Raw genomic sequence first — 22,295 nt, 5'->3', positions numbered from 1 at the left:
GGGAAGCAGGGATGGGGGAGGCAGCACTGTCTCACAGACTCCGGAAGAGAAACCTCAGCGGAGGTCCTACCATCTCATCCTGGGTGGGGTCGTTGTCAAAGATCTTCATGGGCGGAGGGAGGGGTGTGTGTGACTCTTCGTCTGGCTCATCTTCGCCCCAACCCTTCTTGCTCTTCTAGAACAAAAGAACATCATTAGGTACCGCTACACCAATGAAAGATGCCAGTACTTCAGGACTTGATGTCCAAAAAACAATTCTTAAGGAAGAATACTCAGGAAGGGAGGAAGTTTGAAGATTTCCCTCCTTTTCCAACCCCCACTGCCCTCCCCCATCCCACAGGGTTCAGGCTGGCCTTGAACTCGTGGTTCTTGTGTCAGCATCCTGGGTGCTTAGGGATTACAGGAGTAAATATGCCACCATGCCAGGCCTAACTTCACATTTTTCTGAACGGCTATTAAATTACTATCCAAATCCCACCAGGGTTCTGTGCCATTTCCAACTTGAGAAGTGACAGAACAAAACTACAAGACAATGTGGTTATGCATGAGAAAGGTGTTCTTAGCTTCACCAGTGATCGGGACAGGTTAGTTATGCAGACAAAATGGGCATTTTATTCCCCAAGCCAAAATGAATTCCCTCTATCTTTATTACAGAATCTCAGCTCTGCAAGAACTCAAGAGATCACCCAGCCTAACTTCCTGGCTAAAGCCCAGTTCTGTGTGACTAATGTGAGGTCACACGGTCCCATTTCATCATCACCAGCTATCTCTAAAGTTCCTCACTGAGCTGAAGCCTGCCCACTGTGACCTTCATGTATTCTTCATAGCTACCCCTCTGCAACAGTTATTTATCTGTTGGAGCTGTGCGGCCCCAGCTTGCCTAGAACTCAATATGTAGAAAAAGATGGCCTTGAATTCAGAGATCCTCTCTTTGGCTCCTGAGTGCTGGGACTAAAGGAGTGTACCACCACGGCGGACATCTGTAGCGCCCCTTACAGGTGGCATTGCTCAAAACACTCGACTGCAGCTTGGTCTCTGGTTTTTTCAGAGTGACAGTCTCTGGCCTTGCATTCTTACTCTAGGTCTGGTTAGTTTCTGCCTCTTGGGCAGAGGCAGGGGCTCAAAGGCTTCGTCTCTGGCCAGGACCCTATCTCTGGAATCTCTGCAATCAAGTTCCTGTCTACTTGGTGGTTTTAGTGCCTATTCGTCTATGAAAGGGGCACAAATCAAAGTAGTCAAGACTCAAGACTGTAAAGTCAAGATGACAAACTACTAGACACGGCCGGCCTGCTTGATTACATGACTGTGAGGGAGGTCTCTGTGGCAGAGGGAAGCGGGCTCTGGAGGGTACCTCATCAGCGCTGTCTCCCTGGGGGGTCGTCTCATCCCCAGGTTTGGGTGATCCCAGGTCAAAGCTCTTCCGCCCATCGCGCACTTTTTTCTGCTTCTTGATGTTTCCATCTGCTTTCCCGCTGTTGAGCCGACGCACGGGGCTGGTCAGCCACTTTTTAAGGGTGTTGGTGGAACGCTTGGGACCAGGGGAGCTATGGATGGAGTTCAGGGAGGGTTGAGACTGCAGGTTGGCCACGGACTCTGACTTGCCTCCATTTTCGCCGGAGGAATGAGAGTATGAATCTAAAGAGGAAAGACAGACGGAAACTTCATGTCAGAAGCCATTGAAGCCAGCTCTGAACTGCTGGGTAAGACAGCTTTCCCCCTCAGGAAAGTCGGTTGTAAGGCAGAAGGTTAGGGCCAGCTGTGGACCCAGGCAAGAGAGAGCAATTAACAGTCAACACTTATTCAAATGTTCACATGGGAGATGCCATTCCAGGGTCTGTTTGTTTGTTTATTTATTTTGAGACAGGGTCTCTCTGTGTAGCCTTGACTGTCTGGACTTGCTTTGTAGATCAGGCTGGCCTGGAACCCACAGAGATCCGCCTGCCTCTCCCTCCAAGGGCTGGGATTAAAGGCGTGCAGCACCACTGCCCAGTGCCATTCCAGGTACACACAAGAGCTAACTTCCGTCTTGCCCAGAACAACTGTTAGGGTGACATCAGAGGACGGGAATTGTGGCTGTGAGAGTAGACTGAAAGCAGGTCGGTTGTAGGCATCTTCAGAAATGCTGTTAGGTAGATAGTAGCAAACAAGCTAACTGGGCCGCTGGAGCTCAGGGGAGGAAGCTCAGGTGCGCTGGAGGTGACGGAGGTCGTCAGTGAAGAGAAGGTGCTGGAAGCCATGAGTGAAAACACCAAGGGGCATGGGTACGGGAAAGGGAGAAGTCGGGAGACTCAGCAAGAAGCAGGAGGATGAGAAGGCAAAGAAAATGACAGAGAGGCAGGGGAGCGACAGTAGTAAACGGGCATGGGGGCTGCACGTGGAAAAGCATTTGCACGGAGGAAGGAGATGACAGCTGTGTCAAACACTCCTTGGTAGGTCAAGAGTACTGACCAAAGAATTAAGTCTTTAACTTAGCTACAAAGACGTCACTGGTGACTTCGCAAAAAAGCAGCTGTCGTGCGATGGAGGGGCCAAGCCTGATTACACAGAGAGGCAGAGAATGGGAGAGAGGAAGGCAACAGGGAGCACAGGGAATTTTTGTTTTGTTTTAAAGGGACAATGATTGGAGATCAAGAGAGTTTGTTCTGTTCTTTTAAATAGGAGAAATCAGCATATTGTCTGTAAGTTGTTAGGGCATTTGTCGACTATCTTGATGCTTTAATGAAGTGAGAATAGCCTAAGCATTTTACACGGACCGTCTTACTTCACTCTCTGACAACACTATGGGAGCACAGGGGTTGGGGGGCGTTGCCTTATTATCTTCATTTCACGGAAGAGGAAATGGCTGATTTAGAGACATCAATTAATTTGCCCAAGGACATACAGCTCTTAGGATAGGGTGAGATCTGCATGCTGTTCAGACAGACTTGAGCAATAAACTATGCTACTAGCCCTTCATGCCTGTCCATGCCCAGTATATCAGTTCCCATTGCCTACAGGCAAAGCAAACCCAGGGAAGCCCACTGTCGGAGCGGACAGCTAGAGAAAGCACAGTGCAGGAGAAGCATGTAAGATCATGCTTATTTAATTCCTCCAATTCCTGACATCTGAATACCCTCTAATATTTTGAGGAGGTCAGCATTACATGTAGAGTTTAGCCTACAAAATATCTGACTAACTACCGCATTTTCCAGTGTGTAAGATAACTGGGCATATAAGACAACCCCCAACTTTTCCAGTTAAAATATAGTTTGGAATACACTCGCATACAAGACTACCTCTCTTCCAATGCACACCCTGTGCGGCAGTGCAGCAGGTTAAGTACCCAGCATATAAGACAACCCCCGACTTTTGCACAAATTTTTTTGGGGGGGGAGGTTAAAAAGTCATCTTATACGCCAGAAAATACGGTAAAAGTCAAGCATTTACAGTCTGCTTCAGGTGTTGTTCTAGCTCCCACTGCTCAATGGCACTGTTTTGGTTCCATTCATGTTGAGATAACTAGGGTCCCGAGACTTCTAGGAGTTGTACAGCAACACCAGCATGTTGGCACGCAAGTCAAGTGCCAGGCAAGAATTACTAACCGGCAACAATGTCATGGGGAGTGTAGTAGAGAGTGAACTCTAGAAATATAAGATGCAGGCTGCACTTTCATTTATCCCTGGCTAGCTATATACCCATATCCATGCGTACAACAGCAGAGGGAAGTGGGGAGAGAGAAAAGAATAGAACAGCAAGACGGAGCAGAGAAGATAAAGATATTTCCACAGAGCAGTGCGTGATTAATTGCCAGCAGGCTGGTATGGACAGACTCTCCTGATAAGTGAGTTCAGAGGAAGGTCATAACTGTGGAGGAGGGACTCGCCTGGGAAGGTTTAAGGGGAGAGATGTTTTGGGGAGGGGGCATTCCTAAATGGTAGGATAGCAAGGCCAAACACAGTCAGGGGAATGTAAAAGAAGTTATCTAGCCCAAGGTAGGTCCTCTGAAGGGAATCAGGTCAATGGGCAGAGAAACTGGGTGGAAGGAAACATTTGTGAAGGCATTAGATAATAAGCCGGAATGCGAACTTTATTATAATAGAGATTCTGGTGGGAAACGATGTGACAGAAAAAGGCTAATGTTTGTCTTTCAGATTCATCTGGCAGCTCTAGATAACTATCTTGGGAAGAAGGGATTGGAATCTAGACGGTTCTATGAGGGCTGTGCCCTGGCCAGGGAATATGACACTGATAGTGTTAGTGTTAGATTAACGGTGAATGTGTCATGAATGCTCTTCACGCCCAAGGTCCTGAGATAGCTGGTCCCCACTCCAACCCCATGGCCGCCAGTTTGCATACTGGTATTTAAAAAAAAAAGATTTATTTATTACTATGTATACAGTGTTCTGTTTGCATGTACACCTGCACACCAGAGAGGGCACCAGATCTCATTGTAGATGGTTGTGAGCCACCATGTGGTTCCTGGGAATTGGACTCAGGACCTTTGGAAAAGCAGGCGGTGCTCTTAACCTCTGAGCCATCTCTCCAGCCCCTGTATACTGGTATTTAAACCAGGCAGATGACTGGGTATTTAAATGGTACCCTGGTGGCTTTCCACACCTACTTGGAGACTGTCATTTTTCTGTGTGACTCTGCCCTAGACAAGGGATCTCATCTAGCCTGGGAAGTCCTCAAGCTTAGGTGAAGCCAATGTTAACAAATGCACTTGCCGAGAGAGAGAGAGAGAGAGAGAGAGAGAGAGAGAGAGAGAGAGAGAGAGAGAGAGAGAGACAGACAGACAGACAGACAGACAGACAGACAGACAGACAGACAGACAGAGAGAAAGAGATCTCCAGCATCTCCCAGGGGCCGATACTCTGAACTCCATGCTGGGCTCGCTGGGCCTTGGCCTTTCTCAGAGACTGTTGGGGGCTTTGCGCATGCTTTGGAAGGCAGCAGCAGAGTATCTGTGTTTAGAAGTACAAACATGGAGGCCCTAAGACTCCCTGGTATGAAGAGGAACCTACAGGGCCGCTCACTGAACATCTGGGGATTTGCTGGGACCTCCTTAAGGACAAAGGTGTAATCTTATCTCAGAAAATTCCTGACTGGCCTCGGTCTGGCGTGTATTGACATTATTTCTCAAGGGTCTGGGGCGGGTGATAAGCATCTGCAGTAGCGCTGAGAGAAACAGGGCCTCCATGCTAATAAGTGGCAGGCCCTCCGCATTCTGAGCCCCAGGGCTGCAACAGACTCCAAGTTTTCAAAACCCAGATTTATAGCATATGTTGTGTCAGCAAAGTGAGAGTCTCGACCACATAAACTGCGCCTCAGTTACCAAGCACAGTAGATGATGTGCCAGGGTAAACCACGCCTGGCTTTGATGTTAGGAGTGGCCATTGCTTCTTCCCCCTGCTGCTACTGATAGCTGCTTCTTATACCTTCAGTGGGAAGCAATGGCAAAGGTACGAGATAGTAGAAAACGAAAAGTCCAGAATATTGTTCTAGGTAAACAACTGGAGTCACTTAACGGCGGTCTGAGCGATGGGAACCCGAGTCAGGAGCACTCTGAGTCGTCGCCTAGCCAATACTGTATTGTAAGACAGAGCCATGTTCAAATCACTTTTGGGGGGGATGCAGATGGATGGGGGAGACAGAGTCTCATTATGTAGTCTTGCCTGGCTTCATCTTTACTCTGTAGTCCTAGGTGGCCTCGAACTCACAGAGATCTGTCTGTCTGTGAGCACTACCTTACCTGGTCTAAGTCACTTTATCAAACGTATTATTTTTTAAATTTACCTTTATTTTATGCGCATTGGTGTTTTGTCTGCATGTGTGTCTATATGAGAGTGTCAGATCGGAGTTACAGACAGTTGTGAGCTGCCATGTGAGTACTGGGATTTGAACCCAGGTCCTCCAGAAGAGCAGTCAGAGTCCTTAACCGCTGAGCCATCTCTCCAGGCCTGCCTAAGGCACTTTAAATGTCTGGTTGTAAAAGAATTTGGAGTCCCTTGGGCAAGAAACAGCTGCCTAGTTAGCTGCCTCTTCAGGGCTACCAGGCCCGCAGCATCTCTGTAAAATGGCTGCACTGGTGAAGTGTGTTCCCAACAGAAGAGTTCCGCGGCAGCTTTGCATCAACGACAACAATAACATGGCCGTTTCTCACCCAGCCGTCATAGCTGAGGAAGGTAATACACACTGCGATTCCCATGTTAGGAAACAGGAAATCAGAGAGTGCTTCAGCAAACCAAGGCCTGTAATCCAGTGGTAGAATCAAACTCCAGATCTAGACTTGACTTTGTAGCAGATACCGTTAATCTTTTATCTCTGTGGACACGCCCCGTGTATTCCTTCAGCCTCCATACTTATGGTACCAAGGACTATGCAGTCGCTAGTCTGTTCTTGCAACCATGCACTGTATAAGTGATACAGTTTCAGATGTCTGAAAACCATCTTTAAATTTACCCAGTAATTGTACATTGTCAAGCTACAAAGCCACTATCAAAAACTAGTCACAAAACCAGGAGGAGAGGCCAGGTATGGAGAGCCCAGGTATCCCCTTGGCTGTCCCAGGCACTGGATCAGGGCATGCTCGTCACTGGGAGGTTAGGAGCTGCCTGTCCTGAGGACAGGTTCCAAGTGACTGGGACCTGTGCACACTGTAGGAGATGAGACATCTGGATAGTCAGCTGTCTGCAACTTGCTGACAAGATTAAAAACAACAGCTAATTTCCTGAGACAAATTTTTTTACTATATAATTTGTTCTGTTCTTTCAAGACAGGGTTTCTCTGTGTAGCTCTGGATCTCCTGGAACTTGCTGTGTAGACCAGGCTGGCCCCCAATTAACTCACAGAAATCCGCCTACTTCTACCTCCCTGGGCGCTGAGATTAAAGGCGTGTACCACCACCACCCAGCGAAATATCTTTAAGAAAAATACAGGAAAAAAAAAAGACATCTATTTACTTATCATGTAGTTGTGATAAATGTGCACATTTTGCCATCTTTGCTTCAGCTGTTTATTAAAAATGAAAAGGCTTCAGATATAGCTGAAGGTGGCTACTCATTTTTGCAATCTCACATTCTTCCTCCCCATCCTGAGTAAATGTCAACTCTGAGGTGGGTATGCCTCATTGACACCCATGCCATTTCCTTTATATGCAAAGTGGTCTTATTTGTATTTTATATAACCATAATATAGGTATCATTTTGCAACTTGAAAATCTTCCTGGCTCAGAACATGTAAGTTTTAGCGCACAGGTCACTCCCTAGCGATGACAAGTACCTCCCTCAGAACAGGAGCTTCTGATGGGCGCAGGATAGGGCAGGTGAGCAACCTGAGGTCAGGGACTCAGATGTTTAATTAGTTAGATTAAACCTGCCCCTGTTGTCAGTGTCCCCCTGGGGCCAGGGCTCTGTCATTCCAGGTGTTTTAGTCACTGTGCAGCATGAGTCTGGCAGCTCAGCTCTGAAGGGAATGCTGTCTGCTCCCCTGGAGATGAAATCTGGGAAAAGCCAGGACAGCTTGCTCACTCAGCTGTCTGAGTTTCGTCAGACACCATTTTCCCCTTCGCTAGCAGAATATGGGAGAGATGTGCTACACCTCATACTGCTCAGTTTGAAACTCAGCCACCCACTGAGGAAGCTTCTATTCAGACTTCTTCTACTTTTATGTTATAGCTGAAGAAAAGTTATGCCTTCACCGGCCTGCTGTGAAGGTTTTAGGGGGTTTCTGAAGGGAGCTATACTGTGCCAGCCGTCACAGTATGCTCCCTTAGGACTGCAAGAGTTGGCTGTATCCACAGGGCTGCTGTCTCTGATTTCCCAAGCACAAAATACGGATATAGCTTCATTTCCATGCTCTTCAATGGCAGGTAAAGGACTACATGTCCTGGGTCGAAAGGGAAGACAGTTCTACTAGTTGTTAGTGTCTCCAAGGATCAAAATGGTGTCTTGAAAGGCTAGGCTGCACCCCCAGGAACACAAGCCTGAAAAGAACAAACCCCACCTCTCTCTTCCAAAGACGTTTCTCACACCAGACTCACACAGTTGTTTCTTACACACCACACCAGCAGCCAGTCCTCAGTGGAACCAGATAGGTGTCCCTAATTCAAGTCAACCTGGCACTGTCAGCCCGAGAAGGCTTTAGGTCCCACTGGTTGACGGCTCAGTCCCAAGTCCTGCTCTCCACTGTCACCTCAGATGCCAGTCACAAGCCCCAGGTTGTTTTACCTATGCTTCGCCAGCTGGCCACAGACTGAGGTTCCCACAGCCCCCTCTTTGTTTGTTTATTTCTTTGCTTGCTTGTTTTTTTAAGACAGTTTCTCTGTATAGTGCTGGCTGTCCTGGAACTCACTCTGTAGACTAGGCTGGCCTGGAACCCAGAGATCTGCCTGCCTCTGCCTCCCTAGCGCTGTAATTAATGGCGTTCGCCATCTTGCCCAGCCCACAGCCTCCTTTTTGGGCTTGATTAACTTACACCAATGGCTCTCGGAACTCAGAGAAACAGTGCTTACTGGTTTATTACAAAAGATCTATCGAAAGACACAGAGATTCTAGGGCACTAAAGGTGCACTTCCGGCTCTCTTTAGACCTCCCAGGCACTTGCTTGAATTGGGCCACCCAAAGGTTCTGAACTCTGCTCTCTTTCAGAGTTTTTGGAGAATCTTCGTTACATCGGCATGGCTGACGAAACTGCTGGCCAACATAACCTTTAGCTCCTCTACTCTCTTCAAAAGTTGTGGGTGAAGCTGACAGTCTCAACTCTGTAATCCTGCCATGGTATCTGGGTAAACTGCATCCACTGGGAAGGGGTGCCAGCCACCAGTCAATCATTAGCACCCTAAGGACCACTACTTTGGAGATTCCAATGATTTTTAGGAGTTGTATACTGAATAGTGGCAAGTAGGTATCAGAGTCTGTGTTTGTGTGAGGTGACTGCCAGAGGATCATCTACGTTGCCTTGCAAGGCACCTCTCAAGCTTGGAAAACTAGTTTTTAGTCCATTCTTCTACAGTTCAGGGACCGCATTCAATCACACCAACATCATGCTTCCATATAATGTATGATGTGACTGTTAAAGCACACAGGATCTAGGTGTTTTTTTGTTTTTTGTTTTTTTTTTAAAGTTAGGGTCTTAGTGTATAGCTTGGCTGGCCTGGAATTCACTATGTAGAATAAGCTGGCCTCAAACTTAAGAGACTCACCTGCCTCTGCCTCACAAGTGTTAAAAGTGTTAAAGTGTTAAAGGCTAAAGGTGTGAGGGTCACCACAACATGAGGAGCTGTACTGAAGGGCCGCAACATTAGGAATGTCAAGGACCACTGACCTAAATGGTCACTAGGTCTTTAAGAATTAGGGAAACCTTGCCTCCAGTGGCTAACAAAGAAGACCCCAGATATGCTTAACATCATGACGTGTTCACAGAAAGGTCCTTTATCCTCCTACAGACATAGTTTTAAATCTGGCTTATTGCTTTCCATGCTTTGAGCTGCAAGGCCAGTATGTCAGTACACTCACCTGCAGAAGGTATGTACATCCCTGCTTTCTCTGTCTTTCCAGAAGGAGCTTACTTAGTATTTTCCTTTTCTTTTCTCACTTAGTAGTTTTTATACAGGAATGTGTATCTAGGGCAGGGTATATGATGGGGAGAATAAGAATTCTTTGGGTGATAAGTACATATATATATTTGTGAGCCTGTGCAACACAGACCTATAGTTAGTATGAATACGCGCTAGGATAATGAGCCTGTCAGGCCTTTTAGGGAGAATGTTCGTCAAAACCAAACCCCTAGTTATGTATTCAGTGGAGGTCCTGAGGCTGTGTACCACCAGTTCCTGGTGTGGCTGGCTTCCCAGCAAACCATCTGGTTGGCATCATGGTGCCTAGGCTGCTTTAGAAAATGCAGAAATGAAGAAAGTGAAGAAAGCTGCAACAGAGCCAGCCGTGGGGACTGAAGGCGAGAGAGGAAGGCTGGCTTCTCACTGATGGGCACTGGCTGCCTCTGCAGTCACTCCCAGTGCATTTCAGCCTGAACCTGGCAAGCTCGGGATGGCACAGGATATTCCCTGTACCCTTTCTTGGTCATTACCAAGTCTCTAACACACAATGAAAGCCCCAAAGTCCTGGTCCCAGCTTCTAGAATCTCTTCTCCAGTAAGTCCTCTGCCAGCCCACCACTCCTTACTGAGACCTGGCATCTTTATAAATGTATATCTCAATTCCTCTACACTTAGTTAGCATTGGTGTCTGATTTTTCTCATTGAAGCACAAAATCGTGGGCCACCCTGGACCCTGAAGCCTTGGTCTTGGGCTTGTCTTAATTCACTTCCATTCAGTGACCCCTTCTTTTGCCCTGTGCTGCAGATCCGAGCCACAGAAATGATTCTGAATAGAAATGTACCCACACAGGACAAGCATCCTTCTACCTCCACAGCCCTTTGTACTGTCAGCTCTTCACGGGGCAGTCTTTGCCAGCCAGTCTTCCTAGAAAGGAAGAACCAACACCCCTGGTTCCATCTACATGGGAGTCTCTGTCCCAACTCGGTCCAGGTTCCCCTCAGTATTGCTGACTATGTCCACCCATCACTTTAGCCTTCGTCCCACGATTTAGCTCCTTCCAAGACGCCACCAGAAGCAGAAGGCACAATGATAAAGTTCCCAGTTTTTGTTGTCAGGGTCTCCGTGGCCTCAGTTCTTTGTATCATTTCTGAGTCAGGATCGGAGAGAGGAAACACTTCCCCAGACACTTATGGTCCTACAATTTAAGGTGTGCTCATGTTGCTGTACCAATTCCTTTTCATTGCGACATCATCTGGTTGCCTTTGTAAGTTGAGGGCTAGAACGCCCTCTGGTCTCTACTGACCAATGGCAGCTTTTCAAAGCTTGTCCCGTCTTATCTGGTAGACACCTGTGAAAACAGTTCTGCTGTTCCCCAAAGGTAAATATTCTGGACGTCAATTCAACCTCTGCACCCATCTCCTTCTCCTGGATCTGGCCACACACCCTGGCGAGGGAACACACACCCCTTCCAGACTGCCTCAAAGTCTAGGAATTGCTAAGATGAGCCAATAAATGAACACGGTGCAAATTCAATTCTGACCTAAGAAAGGACGTACTGTATTAGCAAGAGCCTTTCATGCTTAAAATTTTTCTTTCTCTACGTCAGTGGTTCTCAACCTGTGGGTCACAACCTTTTTGGGGGTCACATATCAGATACTCTGCATATCAGATATTTACATTATGATTTATAACAGTAGCACAATTACAGTTATAAAATAGCAACAAAAATAATTTGATGGTTCGGGGGAGGGGTCACCACACCATGAAGAAAGAACTGTATTAAAGGGCAGCAGTATTAGGAGGGTTGAGAACCACGGCTCTATGTGGTATCATCTTGCATTCCCTAGAAGGAGTGCTAGGGTGCACAAGACAACAGGAGGTTCTTAAGAAGCAGAGCTGGAGGTGTCAAGGTTGTACACCTATAACCCCAGCTCTCAGGGACCGTGAATTTCAGGCTGGTGTAGGATAAACAGCAAGACTTTATTTTACGAGCCACCATGTGGGTGCTGGGAATTGAACTTAGGACCTTTGGAAGAATAGCCACTGCTTTTAACCACTGAGCCATCTCTCCAGTCTATGATTTTATTTTTAAAAATCTGAACAAGAGCTGGGCATAATGGCACACGCCTGTGATCCCAGCGCTTGGGGAGGCAGAGACAGGTGAATCTTTGTGAGTTCGAGGCCAGCCTGGCCTACAAAGTGAGTCTAGGATAGCCAAGGCTATACATCGAAGCCTTGTCGCAGGGGAAAAAACCAACTGAACAAAACACAACAACAAAATACCATACAGCCTAGCAAGCAGTTCTGGAGCAGTCTCCCACGACCCCAAAAACTCTCTTCTAGGGCTAACGAGATCTGGGGAAATGAGATTACAACCTTATAAATGCATCTGTATCCCAGTGTTCCTGGTAATAATGTTTACAGCAATCAAGATAGGAAAACTGTTTTCTGACAAATGTACAAAATGCACACATATCATGTATATAGTTACCTATATTATTCAGTCTTTAAAAAGGAGATTTTCCTATTTGTCCCATGAATGAACCTGAAGGACATTACACTCAATTAAGTAAGCCAGACACAAAAGAGGATTCTATGATATTACTTAAATGTGAAATCCTTAAAAAGATGTGAGTTGGGGGTGGGTGCAAATATGTTACTTAAAGATAATAGAACAATAGCTACCCGGTGTGCAGAGCAAGACTGAGGAAGGAAAGAGATGTAGGTGAAGGGCTGTGAAGAGGCAGATATGCGGTGAACAAGTCTAGAGGTCTAATGCACAACGTGAGGATTAGCACTAACAAAACTGCTGCTGAGCGAGTACATTTGGGTTGTCCTTGCCATAAAAAAAGAGGGTGACTCTGACAGGGTGGTTACACTGCTCTGCTTTGTCACAGTAGCTACTTTACACTTTACATTGTAACCATTTATGTGTCCCACACAGTCATGTCCTGCATCTGAAAACTATACAACAAAACTTACTCAAAGACAACATCGTGGTTTGTACTTGCAGGTATTGGTAGGATAATAAGAGTCAGTGGGTAAATAGGAGATGAGGTGGGCTCTCCAAAGAGCCTAACGAGGGTCACCCCATGACAACACCAGCCAAGCTCCAAGGATGGGGGGGGGCCCTCATCGGGGTTCCTTTCTCCATCTACCACCTCTCCAAGCTGCACACCTGACAGGGGAGCAGGATCTCCCTGGTGAAACAGGGTCGCTCCTGAGTCCATCTTAAGCCTTCACACAAACCAGGACATTAGCTCGGCAAGCGGCTTATCCTACTGACTCACACAGCAACGCCTTCCCTTCTTCTTCATGGATAGCGTGTGCATGACCAGGTTTAACCCTGTCACATCACATGACACACATGACTGCATCCCATTGCTTGTCAAGGCTGACTCAGTCTCTCCCATCACGGGCTCTTCACAAGGAGTTCTGCACTAGCACCTTCCTTCCATTCCCTCTGTTGTTGCTCTCTGTCAGATCATTCACTCCAGTTGGGTCAACTCCATGACAGCCTCCAAACGGCCTCTCTACATCGATTGGACGCAACTCCGTTACTATGGCAACCACAGCGCCTTGTTCAGCCACTCCTCCAAGCCTGATGACGGAGACCCACTTGTCAGCCTGTCATTTCAGCTACTTGGTTGTGCTAGAGGGCATCCTTTCAGCCCCTTGAGCACCTGGGGAACTGGAAAGAGCAGGATTCTCAAAAAACTATGATCTTTAGGCAAGTTTTATCAATATCTCCGAGGAACTGAGCAGAGATGGAAAGTCTCGGGTTGTGGAGCTGGTAGGTCAGAAGCTACAGGGGTGGCTTGCCACGGGATTTGGGGATCATCTCAAGTTTGAAAATCACTATTCCATATGAAGCTTCCACTCTGGTCCAAGTGCCCAAGTACCAACCATGCTATACTTCTCCTGGCTCACCTCACCCGTTAGCTGTCCACTCACCTGAAGCTGATCCAGGACTCCTGGACAATTTAGACTCACCATTGTTCCTTTCTCTGCTAGCACATCTCTGCCATTCCTCAGGCACTGCTAAGTGCTAGTTTGCACATTTCGCCTTGCCGAGGAACACCCTCAGGACAGAGGTATTATCCATATTTGCACCCTGAACCCAGATACTTTAGTCATTACATGGCCAGTGATGAATAGTGACTGGCAAAAAAAAAAAAAAAAAAGATACATCATTGGAGTGTGAGTATTTTTAGGACCAAAGACCTCTAAGAAGAAGTCACTGTCAGTGAGGTCCCCGACTCTCAGACTTAGCAATGTAGCTATCGACACAGACTTCTGTTTCCTGTGTTCCGTAAGATGTCCAAGGTATCGCCCTTTTAAAGACAAGCTAAATTAAGTTACTCTCTTCTTTACTGTGGGACTCTCAGAAGCTTTAGTATACCAGTGCAAGTGCTGACTCCAGAGGGAACACAGCACTTAGCAAATTACTATTCCCACGTCCCCAGACTCAGTGTGGCCGCCTTGGATCTCGGCTATCACCCCCTTCAAGTCTAGGATACAAACGTGAATCAGACTTCTGAGGACGGTGTCCTGACATCAGAGTTGCTGGTCACATTCAAAACCTGTTGCGAAGGCCCAAGTAAGAGCTAAGTTATAGTCCTGTTATTTTAAGCTGATGTGCTACCACATGAAAGCCTACCCATAAGCCAGTGGGAAGCTGGCCTGGATTTGGGTGATAACATGCCCTTTGTAGTAACCTTGCTCAGAGTAACTTCCAGAGGTTTCTCTGCAGGGGCGGGGAAGGAGTTATGAAGGGTGACTGAAAAGCTTAGGACTGACATTAAGAGCTGCTTAACTGAAATGCTGAAGTGGAAATTCTCCTAGGAAACAGAATGACAAGGAGGAAACTGCCCACTTGGTGGAAAATGTAGCTGGTTGAAGGTTAACAACTGCCTGTTCATCTCTCTCTCTCTCTCTCTCTCTCTCTCTCTCTCTCTCTCTCTCTCTGTCTCTCTCTCTCCCTCCCTCCCTCCCTCCCTCCCTCTTTCTCTCTCTCTTTCTGTGCATGTGTGTGTGTGTGTGTGTGTGTGTAAGTAGGGGGGAAGGTATGTAAAGGTTCGGACTCTCATGGCTTCTCCTAATTGGAGAGCCCACGGTCTTGACTTCTGCCACACTCCTCAAGCGCTCAGTCCTTCCCTGGGCTTGGAGAAAAGTAGCTTCCTTCTGCACTCCTCAGCACAGTGCTCCTTACACACCAGGACCCCTGGGCCTGTCCCTGCCTCCTCACTCCCCAGGGCCCCTGCGCCTGTCCCTGCCTCCTTACTCCTGGGAGCTCAGAGCCAACGCTAAACCAAACATAGCTAGGAGAGTCTACTGCCTGCCCGGCAGGGGCTGGGATCCAAAACTCTGATCCCGGCAGCAGCGGTTCTTTAAAATCTTTTACTCTGACATCATTTCAGATTTGGAGAAAAGCTATAAGACCAGAGAATCTCTACACCCATCCCCCACTCCCATTCTGACCTCAGTGTGAGCTACACAGATCTCCCTTTATTTCCAAATACTTCAATTTTTGTTTTGTTTTGTTTGATTGTTTGTTTTTTCCAGACAGGGTTTCTCTGTGCAGCCTTGGCTGTCCTGGACTCACTTTGTAGACCAGGCTGGCCTCGAACTCACAGTGATCTGCCTACCTCTGCCTCCTGAGTGATGGGATTAAAGGCGTGCACCACCACACCCAGCATGAAGCTGTTTTCTTATATAATCATAGCACAGTGAACAAAACGGGATGCTAGCATGCTCTCTACTCAGATGTCACCAATTGCCCTAATGTCCTTTACGGACAGGACAGGCAAGGTATCATGATCTGATATTTGACCTTTTTATGAGGATAAAGCAGCGATGTTACTGAATGCCTCTCGCTTTGGGTTTGACAGGTGTTTCCTCATGTTTGGGTTTAGGGTGTACATTATACAGCGGTAGCCTCAACATACACTGCATCAGAGGCATGCTGTGTGGATTTGGCTCTTCTATGGATGTTAACTTGGGTCCTCTGGTTGAAGGGGTATCTGTCACTGCCATTGCATTCTAACCCATCAGCTTAAATGGCGCACTCCTGGAGCCTGCCTTGCCTAACCTAGGGCACCTACATGACAAATTAGATACATGTGATGTTTGAGCATAACTACTATGTAACATAACATACTCAACTCCACTCATGAGACAGTTCCCCGGTCACAAAAAGGAGTGTAATTTACTCCTTCACTGAAGACAGTAAAAACATATAAAAGTTGTAATTACACTAAAAGCTGAACTAGATTTCCTTAAAAATTAATAATTTTAATGAGCTTACAAAATGGTAGGTTTCATTATGACATTTTCATACATGCAGATCATGTACTTTGCTCATAGCTGCCTTCGCGCCTTCCTACTAATTCCCCCAACTAGATTTTATTAAAAATTTGCAAGTTTTGCTTTAAGATGCTACTCATAATTGGGTCTTCAGCCTTTGGGTAAGTTTCTGAGCCATACACCTCTTCTGGAGATCTTGAAACTGTCATTGAAAATGATGTTGGGTTAGTCAGGTAATGGTGACATACACCTTTAATCCCAGGGCTGGGAGGCAGAGGCAGACAGATCTGTGAGTTCGAGGCTAGCCTGGTGTACAAAATAGCCAGAGCTACACAGAGAAACCCTGCCTCAAAAAACAGAAGGAGGAGGAGGAAGAAGAAGAGGAGGTGGGGAGGAGGTGAAGAAAACGAAGAAAAGAAATGGGTGCTGGACCTTTTGTGGAAGGCACAGAGTCCTGGCTGGATCAGTTAACTACCCCTGTTACTAATAAACATGGGAGGAGCCTCAGGATTAGGAGCAGCGGATGCTCTTGAGTCTTGAGCAGAACAGACTCACTGAAAAAGCCACTGGCTGAACAACAGACGCAGCATCGTAGTTACTAGCGGGCAGTGGCTCATTTCTGTTCCCCCAGGTTGAACTGAGGTGTGAAAGGCAGGAGAAATGGCAGGGAAGTGTGAGAGGGCAGACTGGCAAGAGCCTTAGAGGCTCACAACTGGCTCTGAGTGTAGACAGTGGACCAACTACCGACCTGTCCTAGCAAATAATAAGCCGTGGGCACAAGGAGAGCTGAGCTTAGATTGGGAAGACACCAGCAGACTCTGGGAAGGGCACATCCCGATTATGCGTAGGACTAGACACTGCCCTATCAGGCATCTATTGTCCTTGGGGCAGGTGAGATAAGCTGACACCTTGTTCTGTAGCCAAGAGCCAGTTCCCAAGATTTGTGAGCATTTCCTAATCAGGAAAAACATCCAATGTACCCAATGAGCTGGTAAGAGCTAGGTACTTATTTACTCAGGGCAAAGGTCAAAACTCAGGTGTCCTTTGGGATCGATAGGTGAGGCACACAGGAGAAACTGAACACTGGGCAGGCAGAAGCAAGCGCTGGAGAATAATGGAGGGTGGGGAGTCTGCTGAAGACATTCTTCCAGAAAGATCCCTAAACTCTGTCATCAACCACCAAGTGTCTTGGGCCACAGGTCTGCAACTTTGTTGCCTCTGCCCAGCAGTGACCTGGGTGGAGTATGTCCTCCACCACAGGTGACCCTGCTGAGGCAATACACAGCCAGACCACTCCATAGGAGCACGCTTTTGTAGAAGCCAAGGGTTCATGCTGCCTAGACTCTGCGCAATGTGATGGTTCCTCCATTACATGAATGCTGTCTCCACTGATAAGTTCCCTTTATGTGTGAAGATGTTGCGATACTGCCAGTTCACTCAACGACAGTTTATTATAGTGTCTTCTTTGCGTCGGGAACTATTCACGATGTGGGCTCTAATAGCGGGAACTATTCACCATGTGGGCTCTAATAGTGCAGTAGACAGCAATCCCCGAGGGCATTCTAGTCGGGGAGGGGGACCAAATGGAGGTAGATAATAAAGGAATACAGGAAGTAGAAAGCCTTCCGAGCCTGAATAACATTGAGAGAATTTCAATGGGCAGGAGAGGGCTTGTGTGACTTCCTCAGAAGGAGAGGCTGCTGGTATTTAACCTAAAGACAGGAAGGAGTTAACTATGTGAAGAGAGGGATGAGGCTTCCTGCTAAGGGGAACCTTAAGTCCCTTGAAGGATGCCCTTGGGGCTGGCGCACAGTTACTCATGCAGGGGCATGAAATGAAGAGGCAAACACTGGACCGAGAGCTTTGTCAGCCACGGCCAAGCGCTGGGAATTCACCTTAAGGGTGTCAAGAAGCCAACTGCACGGTTTAAATGGGGTTAGTATTGGCACAGGCAATGAGATATGATTTGTTTTTATTGATAATCTTGAATTCTTGTATAGTCAGATAAATTTCTTTAGAATTTGAATCACTTTAGCACCAAGAACCAGCTTTTCTTCTGGCAAAGGGTGAAGGGCACAGGAAGAAACACCTTACTGAATATGGAAGACCAAGCATGAGCAGGATGTGTAAATCAGGTCCCTGGACAAAACGTTCCATATGGAACTCACACTTATATGGCCTTCTCACTCGTCCTAGCTAGCTCATGTGACTGACATCTGTGCATCTGTCACCTGGCCTCTTTCTTTCTGCTGTCGCAGAAGCCATGTCGGAGTGTTTGATGACACTGCTGATGAGCTTTGCTTCCACCTCGGATCTTGCTTATCCCTCTGTCCATCCCCAGATCCACACAGGGCAGGCTGTCTTCCTTTGGTTAGGTACTAAAATGCACTCTTCTCGGGGTGCGTCCTCTGATGCCCCACCCTCCAGGCCACTGTTCCCCATCACTCACCCTGAGGAACCGACTGCCTTCTAGCCAACTGTACTAACTATATAATCTCTTTATTTCGCAAATGTCTGTTCTTCCCTTTGCTATCTGGGGCCTTGCTGATCCGGCAGAGGGCTGCTCTCAGAGCTGGCTCGTTCCTCGAGACAGGCAGTGCCTTTCATCAGCAAGGTTACCAGTGCAGGTCCAGGTCCAGACCTCCTCTATCAGCCTTACTTCTCCAGACAGCTCTCCACCTATGTGAGTCACCCCAGGGCCAGGCACCAGATAGATAGGGACAGCCTTTCACACTCTAGCGCCTGCTAAAGTGATTCAACAGGTCAATTAGAAACCTGATTTTCCTGCCTTGTCCCTTAAAGACTTCAGCTCTCTCCTTCCTTCTCTGTCTGCACAACCTCTTCCTGTCCCCAGGTACGACATGCCCCTCTTCATGGGATCTGTGAGCAAACTTTTTTGGTGTTTGTTTTTGCTTTTTGAGAGAACGTTTCTCTGTGTATGCAACTGTTTTTGTGACAGTGATTCCCTGACTCACTGACACTGCTGACCCTCAAATTTATCTATTAATGTATTTTCTCAAATGTACTGTAAAACATACAGTACATTATTTGGCCATCCTTCAGTCGTCACTAGAACGAAAGCTCTAGAAGGTCAGTGACTTTGTCTACTTCATGTTTGTGTTTCCGGCAACCACAAGAGAGCCTGACACAAATGGAAACACTGTGACACACACTGGGGAAAAGACGGTGTCATAGCAGGTGCTCCGTAAATATGTCTAAATATTCAGTGAAGTCAAAGGAAGTTCCGGTGTCTGTTGATGCACACATGGATGGAAACTGATGCCAAGCAGAAGGTGAGATGATTTTGTGACTTGAGATCTGGCTTGTCCTCTTAATCTTTATGAACCCCAGTTTCCTCATCTCTAAAATTAGATGTATTCCCTACCTCTGAGATGACAACATTTAAAGCAATAGGGAAAGGCTGCTATTTGACAATAAACAGCAGCAACAATGTCACAACTACCGTGTTGCAATGAAGAAATGACCACAGGCCTTGGGCCCATAGGACAGCTTGCCTTTGTCCTCAGCACAAGCCTGCTGTGTTCCATGCTGCCTGCTGGGATGGGTTCTCCCTTCTCCATGGGACAGCAGTGACAGGAGGATGAACTCTCTCCCCCAGTATTTGCTGTTCCTTGTTCCATCCGGAACCTCCTGGTCCCAACTGGTGACAGATGGAGAAGCAGACCCTACCTACTGCAAATGCACAAATAGACCCATAGGTGTGGCAAGTGTGAACGTGGGAGTTGCCGCCACACTTGTGTGAACGTAGGAGTTGCTGCCATACTTGCAAACTCAGGGAGAGATTTTTCTAGTTCCTAACATCAACGACCCATTTCTGACTTGAGGTTAGAAAATACTGCATGAGGGGCTGGAGAGATGGCTCAGAGGTTAAGTGCACTTCTGCTCTTCCAGAGGTCCTGAGTTCAATTCCCAGCAACTACATGGTGGCTCACAACCACCTGTAATGAGATCTTGTGCCCTCTTCTGGAGGGCAGGCACACATACACAACACTGATACATTAAAAAATAAAAATTACAAAGAAAATACTGAATGGACACAATCAATAAAAATCCTTAAATGAATAGGAGGACTTAAAAGGTGGGGGGGCATGGGGGTAGGGGCACTGCAGAAACAACGCATAGTCATTGCAGGAAGAAAAAGAAAAGAAAATTCAGTTTCTGTAACGCAACCTTTACCACTTCACAAGATCCATTTCATCTTCACTCTGTACTGTGTGTGTGTGTGTGTGTGTGTGTGTGTGTGTGTGTGTGTGTGTACAGTGTAATTATGGAGCAAATGACCTAGATCTCAAGCCTCGATATAGATGATCAATTCATCTATGGACCCTCATAGCCAAGTCTCAGGCCCTAGGTGGGCCAAGTATTGCCAGGGTACTTTTTCTGGGCTTTACATGGCAGTTAGGTCCCAGGCTCCCAACCCCCATGCATGCAGCGCAGTCATAGGAGCCACAGGAACTCAGATGTGGGTGCTGGCCTTCTTCCCAGCAGTGGCATGATCTTAGGTTAGCATAAATCCTGCTGGGTTTCAGAGCCCAGGACCACTGCAGATCATCTCCACCAGCCCCTTTTACCTTTAAGCCACAGAGACGGATGATTAAAATGTAATTAATTATAAGCAGATTTTTGGGTACCATTATCGACCAGGGGAGTGATCACTTCAGATCCTGCCTTTCATGCCAACTCAGGCTGCCTCACAGTGGAGAACTCAGCTCCCAGGGGCCACGGCTGGAACCTGAGCTGGAGGGAAGGCGGGAAGGGAGGTGGACACAATCTGGGCACCATTCACTTTTAGCATGTCGCTATTGAATAAGCAACTGAGCATGCAACCCCAGGTGACCCTCTTTGGCCCCAAGAACAGAGACAAAGAAAGCTTTAGGGTATTGATGCCAAGAGACATGGCTCCCTCCCTTCCGGCACCTGCAGTGGCGGGGGGCGGGGGGCACAGTCTCTGTGCTATCAAGACCTCCTGGCTTGAGCAGACTCAGTGTTTTATATATTCGGTCAAGAGGCCCTCCAAAACAGCTCAGAACAAAGATTTTATTCACCCTCCTACCGGCATAAGGATGAGAAACAACCTTTGCTTTTTATTTGCCCCTTTCTGGTTCCTATTTATATTATCTTTTCAAACGTTTATTGTCAGGGCTGCAGGTGGCTCAGTTGGTTAAGACCAGGGCTTGATTCCCAGTACGCACATGGCTGTTTACAACAGCCTCTAAGTCTAGATTCGGGGGATCTGATGACCTCTTTTGGCCTCCATGGGCACGGCACACATGTGGTGCACAGCTATACATGCAGGTAAAACAAATATACATATAAATTTTTTTTAAAGTTGGGAAGTAGTGATGCACACCTTTAATCCAAGTACTCAGAAGGCAGAGGCAGGTGGATCTCTGAGTTTGAGACCAGCCTGGTCTACAGAGTGAGTTCCAGAACAACCAAAGCTACAGACAGAAACCCTGTCTCAAAAGAAGAAAAAATGTGTTGGTTTTTTTTTTTTAATTTATTTTCCCTCCTTCTCCTGTTACAGATGGAGCCCAGGGCCTCCCACATGCAGTGTAAATCCTCTGCCAGGGAGCTACATCTCTAGCAGTTCATTTCCGTTTTAAAGTCTTACTCCATAAATTTTTGTCTGTTTTTTCCCCTACTAGATGGCTAGCTTAGTTTCTTGCTGATTTATAAGACTTCTATATGCATTTTAGAGATTAGTATTTTACCCATTAAATAGGTTATAAGCATTCTTCCTAGCCTGCCATTAATTTTAACTTCCTTTATGTGGTGTCTATCACATTTGCCTGGAATTCATCTGTTATTTCTGGAATTAATTTCTGCCTGTCTGTCTGTCTATCTGTCTGTCTCTCTCTTTCTTTTGGTTTTTCAAGACAGGGTTTCTCTGTGTTAGCCTTGGCGTCCTGGACTCTCTTTGTAGACCAGGCTGGCCTCGAACTCACAGAGATCCACCTGCCTCTGCCTCCAGGATGCTGGGATTAAAGGCATGCGCCACCACACCGGGCCTTGGAATTTCTTATGTATGATGTGGTTTGGAAAAAAAAATTTACCTTACTTGAAATGCTAGGAAAAGTATTTTCCAGTATGAAGGTCAGGGAACTTTTTTTTTTTTTTTTTTTTTTTTTTTTTGAGACAGGGTTTCTCTGTGCTGCCTTGACTGTCCTGGACTCACTTTGTAGTCCAGGCTGGCTTTGAACTCACAGCGATCCGCCTGCCTCTGCCTCCCAAGTGCTAGGATTAAAAGTGTGTGCCCCCACACCTGGCTGCTCAGGGAACTTTTATGCTTCATCTTTTATAGACAGACTTTTTAAGAGACAAGACAGCAGGACAGGTTAGGAAGGGCCTAGCCACACGTCCGCTGTATATTCCCCTAACTCAGGGACTACACCAGGCCACGTGAGCACCGGAATTGTTGGATAGTGGAAGA

The 22,295-nt window shown here is 47.0% G+C and overlaps 1 protein-coding gene across 29 annotated transcripts in view; it reads right to left on the bottom strand.

Moving 5' to 3' along the window:
* KALRN (kalirin RhoGEF kinase) overlaps window positions 1-22,295 on the bottom strand; it is a gene marked incomplete at its 3' end in the record, with an annotated part of 605,161 nt that overhangs the window by 73,442 nt on the left and 509,424 nt on the right. For 21 of the 29 annotated variants that reach the window (XM_084802077.1, XM_084802084.1, XM_084802076.1 and 18 more), the window contains 2 exons: window positions 1,352-1,635; window positions 71-175 (listed from right to left, as the gene is read on the bottom strand). In XM_084802077.1, coding sequence (XP_084658203.1) covers window positions 71-175; window positions 1,352-1,635 — 389 coding nt within the window. The remainder of the gene's footprint in view (window positions 1-70; window positions 176-1,351; window positions 1,636-22,295) is intronic. The other 8 variants (XM_084802108.1, XM_084802110.1, XM_084802106.1 and 5 more) reach the window with 1 other exon arrangement.

The sequence above is a fragment of the Acomys minous genome (assembly GCF_964271855.1).
Source record: "Acomys minous genome assembly, chromosome: 11".
NCBI classification, from domain to species: domain Eukaryota; kingdom Metazoa; phylum Chordata; class Mammalia; order Rodentia; family Muridae; genus Acomys; species Acomys minous.
This window is presented reverse-complemented; position numbering and strand designations above follow the sequence as displayed.